Source organism: Entelurus aequoreus, linkage group LG25 (genome assembly GCF_033978785.1).
Source record: "Entelurus aequoreus isolate RoL-2023_Sb linkage group LG25, RoL_Eaeq_v1.1, whole genome shotgun sequence".
Taxonomy (NCBI): domain Eukaryota; kingdom Metazoa; phylum Chordata; class Actinopteri; order Syngnathiformes; family Syngnathidae; genus Entelurus; species Entelurus aequoreus.
This window is the reverse complement of record NC_084755.1, coordinates 6756505-6761916: the sequence shown is the minus strand read 5'-3', so window position 1 is coordinate 6761916 and position 5412 is coordinate 6756505. Positions and strand designations below refer to the sequence as shown.

Sequence of the window (5412 nt, the reverse complement as noted above, 5' to 3'; positions counted from 1 at the left end):
GTGTGTGTGTGTTACTTGGAGAGGACTATACAAATGTGTGTGTTACTTGGAGAGGACTATACAAATGTGTGTGTTACTTGGAGAGGACTATACAAATGTGTGTGTGTGTTACTTGGAGAGGACTATACAAATGTGTGTGTTACTTGGAGAGGACTATACAAATGTGTGTGTGTGTTACTTGGAGAGGACTATACAAATGTGTGTGTTACTTGGAGAGGACTATACAAATGTGTGTGTTACTTGGAGAGGACTATACAAATGTGTGTGTGTGTTACTTGGAGAGGACTATACAAATGTGTGTGTTACTTGGAGAGGACTATACAAATGTGTGTGTGTGTTACTTGGAGAGGACTATACAAATGTGTGTGTTACTTGGAGAGGACTATACAAATGTGTGTGTTACTTGGAGAGGACTATACAAATGTGTGTGTTACTTGGAGAGGACTATACAAATGTGTGTGTGTGTTACTTGGAGAGGACTATACAAATGTGTGTGTTACTTGGAGAGGACTATACAAATGTGTGTGTGTGTTACTTGGAGAGGACTATACAAATGTGTGTGTGTGTTACTTGGAGAGGACTATACAAATGTGTGTGTGTGTTACTTGGAGAGGACTATACAAATGTGTGTGTGTGTTACTTGGAGAGGACTATACAAATGTGTGTGTGTGTTACTTGGAGAGGACTATACAAATGTGTGTGTTACTTGGAGAGGACTATACAAATGTGTGTGTTACTTGGAGAGGACTATACAAATGTGTGTGTGTGTTACTTGGAGAGGACTATACAAATGTGTGTGTGTGTGTTACTTGGAGAGGACTATACAAATGTGTGTGTGTGTGTGAACTAAAGGGACTGTCCACTCCTCACGGGTCTCTGACTTGTACTCCATTGTTGTCCCGCCTCGACACAACAGGACAGGTGTGTCACAGGGACAGGTGTGTCACAGGGACAGGTGTGTCACAGGGACAGGTGTGTCACAGGGACAGGTGTGTCACAGGGACAGGTGTGTCACAGGGACAGGTAGCTACTGAGGGCACACATGCTTTGGTCCACTACAGGAAGTGCTATGCCGTGATTTCCAAAATAAAACAACAACAATGGAATCAGCTGGCTGTATTTCCTGGCTTTCTTGAAGAGCGACCATGTTGTCCGTGCGCGTCCACGTGGCTTTCCTCGCGGTCAAGCAGCCAGGCGCTCTCCACGCGCTTCTATGCCCCGCCCCCCTCCCCTCGTGCGTCCACCGCTCCGACGCCAGGTTGTGACCGGAGCTCCACACGGTGACCGCAGCTCAGCAAGAGTCCAATTTGTGTGGTTTCTTTCCTGTCTGTGTTGGATTGTGCAGGCTAGGAAGTTTTAGTGGCCGTGGTCTTACAGCGGGCCAGGATGTGGTCTTACAGCGGGCCAGGATGTGGTCTTACAGCGGGCCAGGATGTGGTCTTACAGCGGGCCAGGATGTGGTCTTACAGCGGGCCAGGATGTGGTCTTACAGCGGGCCAGGATGTGGTCTTACAGCGGGCCAGGATGTGGTCTTACAGCGGGCCAGGATGTGGTCTTACAGCGGGCCAGGATGTGGTCTTACAGCGGGCCGTACTTGGCCTGGTAGCGGGCCAGGATGTGGTCTTACAGCGGGCCAGGATGTGGTCTTACAGTGGGCCAGGATGTGGTCTTACAGTGGGCCAGGATGTGGTCTTACAGTGGGCCAGGATGTGGTCTTACAGCGGGCCGTACTTGGCCTGGTAGCGGGCCAGGATGTGGTCTTACAGCGGGCCAGGATGTGGTCTTACAGTGGGCCAGGATGTGGTCTTACAGTGGGCCAGGATGTGGTCTTACAGTGGGCCAGGATGTGGTCTTACAGCGGGCCAGGATGTGGTCTTACAGCGGGCCGTACTTGGCCTGGTAGCGGGCCAGGATGTGGTCTTACAGCGGGCCAGGATGTGGTCTTACAGCGGGCCAGGATGTGGTCTTACAGCGGGCCGTACTTGGCCTGGTAGCGGGCCAGGATGTGGTCTTACAGCGGGCCAGGATGTGGTCTTACAGCGGGCCAGGATGTGGTCTTACAGTGGGCCAGGATGTGGTCTTACAGTGGGCCAGGATGTGGTCTTACAGCGGGCCGTACTTGGCCTGGTAGCGGGCCAGGATGTGGTCTTACAGCGGGCCAGGATGTGGTCTTACAGTGGGCCAGGATGTGGTCTTACAGTGGGCCAGGATGTGGTCTTACAGTGGGCCAGGATGTGGTCTTACAGCGGGCCGTACTTGGCCTGGTAGCGGGCCAGGATGTGGTCTTACAGCGGGCCAGGATGTGGTCTTACAGCGGGCCAGGATGTGGTCTTACAGTGGGCCAGGATGTGGTCTTACAGCGGGCCAGGATGTGGTCTTACAGCGGGCCGTACTTGGCCTGGTAGCGGGCCAGGATGTGGTCTTACAGCGGGCCAGGATGTGGTCTTACAGCGGGCCGTACTTGGCCTGGTAGCGGGCCAGGATGTGGTCTTACAGCGGGCCGTACTTGGCCTGGTAGCGGGCCAGGATGTGGTCTTACAGCGGGCCAGGATGTGGTCTTACAGCGGGCCGTACTTGGCCTGGTAGCGGGCCAGGATGTGGTCTTACAGCGGGCCAGGATGTGGTCTTACAGCGGGCCGTACTTGGCCTGGTAGCGGGCCAGGATGTTGGTGCAGCGGCTACAGTCTTGACGCAGCTCGCCCACTTGCTGGCGTAGCGCCTGGTTCTCCCGCTCCAGGAAGGAGGCTCGCACAGTGATCTGGTTCTCCTTCAGGCGGCGGGCGTCGCGGGAACGTTTGGCGGCCACGTTGTTCTTCTTCCTCCTGGACCAGTATTTGTCATCCTGAGCAAAAAGAGAAAGATGCTTCTGTTTTATTGCAGCCATCCATCCTCTCATGTTCCTGAAAAAGTAGCTGATTCTTCTCTTCCTCTCTATTTAGCTAGTTGTGTATCTTCTTACACTTCACAATAACATAAGCCACTCAACTGCATTTGTTAGCATCATTATCAAGTAGCATTATCAGCGGAGGAAGGTGCCAAACATGTTACACACCTAGAGCAAGCTAAGCTAGCTTGAACAAAAGAAGAAGAAATAAGTGCTTAGTAAAGTTGAAGAAGAGTAGATAGAATCTGCTCAGAGCAGGAAGTAAGCAGATATTAACAGGAAATTAGCTAGTACATTCTGGACTATAAGTCGCTTTTAACCTGCGGCTTAAAAAAACGGTGCAGCTGATTTATGGATTTTTCATTGCTAACAACCATAATGCAAATAGTTTTAAAAAACAAACAAAGATACACAAACAAAGGTGTGTTGTTCTTTGTGTTATGGCGCCATCTTTTGGACAAGTTTGCTCACTGCAGGTGCTGCAGTGCCCTTCTGTTTGTCTTTCACCCGGAAGTAAAAGTGCCGCTGCGCCATCTAGACGTCCATAGCGTTTCTACTTGTGTTGATTCTTCATTCATCAGTCCAAGCAACATTTGTAAGTTTTACAATATAACTACAACTATTCATACTTACTAAAGTGTCCCATGTGTGATGTCTGTAGGAGTGTTGTCATGCATATTTGTACATGCTATTGTAAGTTTTACAATATAACTACAACTATTCATACTTACTAAAGTGTCCCATGTGTGATGTCTGTAGGAGTGTTGTCATGCATATTTGTACATGCTATTGTAAGTTTTACAATATAACTACAACTATTCATACTTACTAAAGTGTCCCATGTGTGATGTCTGTAGGAGTGTTGTCATGCATATTTGTACATGCTATTGTAAGTTTTACAATATAACTACAACTATTCTTACTTACTAAAGTGTCCCATGTGTGATGTCTGTAGGAGTGTTGTCATGCATATTTGTACATGCTATTGTAAGTTTTACAATATAACTACAACTATTCTTACTTACTAAAGTGTCCCATGTGTGATGTCTGTAGGAGTGTTGTCATGCATATTTGTACATGCTATTGTAAGTTTTACAATATAACTACAACTATTCATACTTACTAAAGTGTCCCATGTGTGATGTCTGTAGGAGTGTTGTCATGCATATTTGTACATGCTATTGTAAGTTTTACAATATAACTACAACTATTCATACTTACTAAAGTGTCCCATGTGTGATGTCTGTAGGAGTGTTGTCATGCATATTTGTATTGTAATGTAATCAAGCTAGCGTTGTTAGCATTAGCTAATATGCTAACGCATTTACGAGTGTCTGTGTTAGTATTATATATTATATAATGTATATTTTGTTTGTTTTGTTACTGCCGTGTTACAGACGCCGTTTGGAAAACAATGAAGGTGTGTAAATTAGAGAATATTTCTGTGTAAATAACTCATATCACAACTTATATATCTGCCACTTATATTCTGCTGCAGCTAATTTATGGAAAACAATGTTTTCCTTCTAAAATGTAGAAGATGTATTATTGCAAGTCATGTTTCCTGGACGTAAATGACTATGATGTCATGTTTCCTGGATGTAAATGACTATGATGTCATGTTTCCTGGACGTAAATGACTATGATGTCATGTTTCCTGGACGTAAATGACTATGATGTCATGTTTCCTGGATGTAAATGACTATGATGTCATGTTTCCTGGACGTAAATGACTATGATGTCATGTTTCCTGGACGTAAATGACTATGATGTCATGTTTCCTGGACGTAAATGACTATGATGTCATGTTTCCTGGACGTAAATGACTATGATGTCATGTTTCCTGGACGTAAATGACTATGATGTCATGTTTCCTGGACGTAAATGACTATGATGTCATGTTTCCTGGACGTAAATGACTATGATGTCATGTTTCCTGGACGTAAATGACTATGATGTCATGTTTCCTGGACGTAAATGACTATGATGTCATGTTTCCTGGACGTAAATGACTATGATGTCATGTTTCCTGGACGTAAATGACTATGATGTCATGTTTCCTGGACGTAAATGACTATGATGTCATGTTTCCTGGACGTAAATGACTATGATGTCATGTTTCCTGGATGTAAATGACTATGATGTCATGTTTGGGAGGAGCCAGGCTACCTTCTGTTGGTTGGGAACAAAGACTTTCTTGGCCTTCTTGATCATGGGCTGTGGCTTGAGCTCCTGGTCAGAGAACTTGTGTTTGCGGGGGTTGAACAACTCTCCACCGGGCACGCTGGACAGGACCAGGTCTGTGGGGTCTGGCTGGAAGTTGACATCCACCTCCATGGCTTCCGGGTCAATGGGAGAGGGTGTGTTGCGCTCTACGGCTTGATAACCTGTGGGTACATCCAGGACAAATGTAACACCCAGGACAAATGTAACCAGGACAAATGTAACCAGGACAAATGTAACCAGGACAAATGTAACCAGGACAAAGATAACACCCAGGACAAATGTAACCAGGACAAAGATAACAC

At 46.4% G+C, this 5412-nt stretch overlaps 1 protein-coding gene across 1 annotated transcript in view; it reads right to left on the bottom strand.

Moving 5' to 3' along the window:
* Nucleotides 1-2505: 2505 nt before the first annotated feature.
* Nucleotides 2506-5412, bottom strand: part of LOC133642953 (thyrotroph embryonic factor-like) — a 5225-nt gene continuing 2318 nt past the window's right edge. Inside the window, exons 3-4 of the mRNA XM_062037376.1 lie at nt 5054-5271; nt 2506-2842 (exon numbers count right to left, since the gene is read on the bottom strand). Of these exons, the coding sequence (XP_061893360.1) occupies nt 2627-2842; nt 5054-5271 (434 nt within the window). The 3' untranslated portion in view covers nt 2506-2626. The remainder of the gene's footprint in view (nt 2843-5053; nt 5272-5412) is intronic.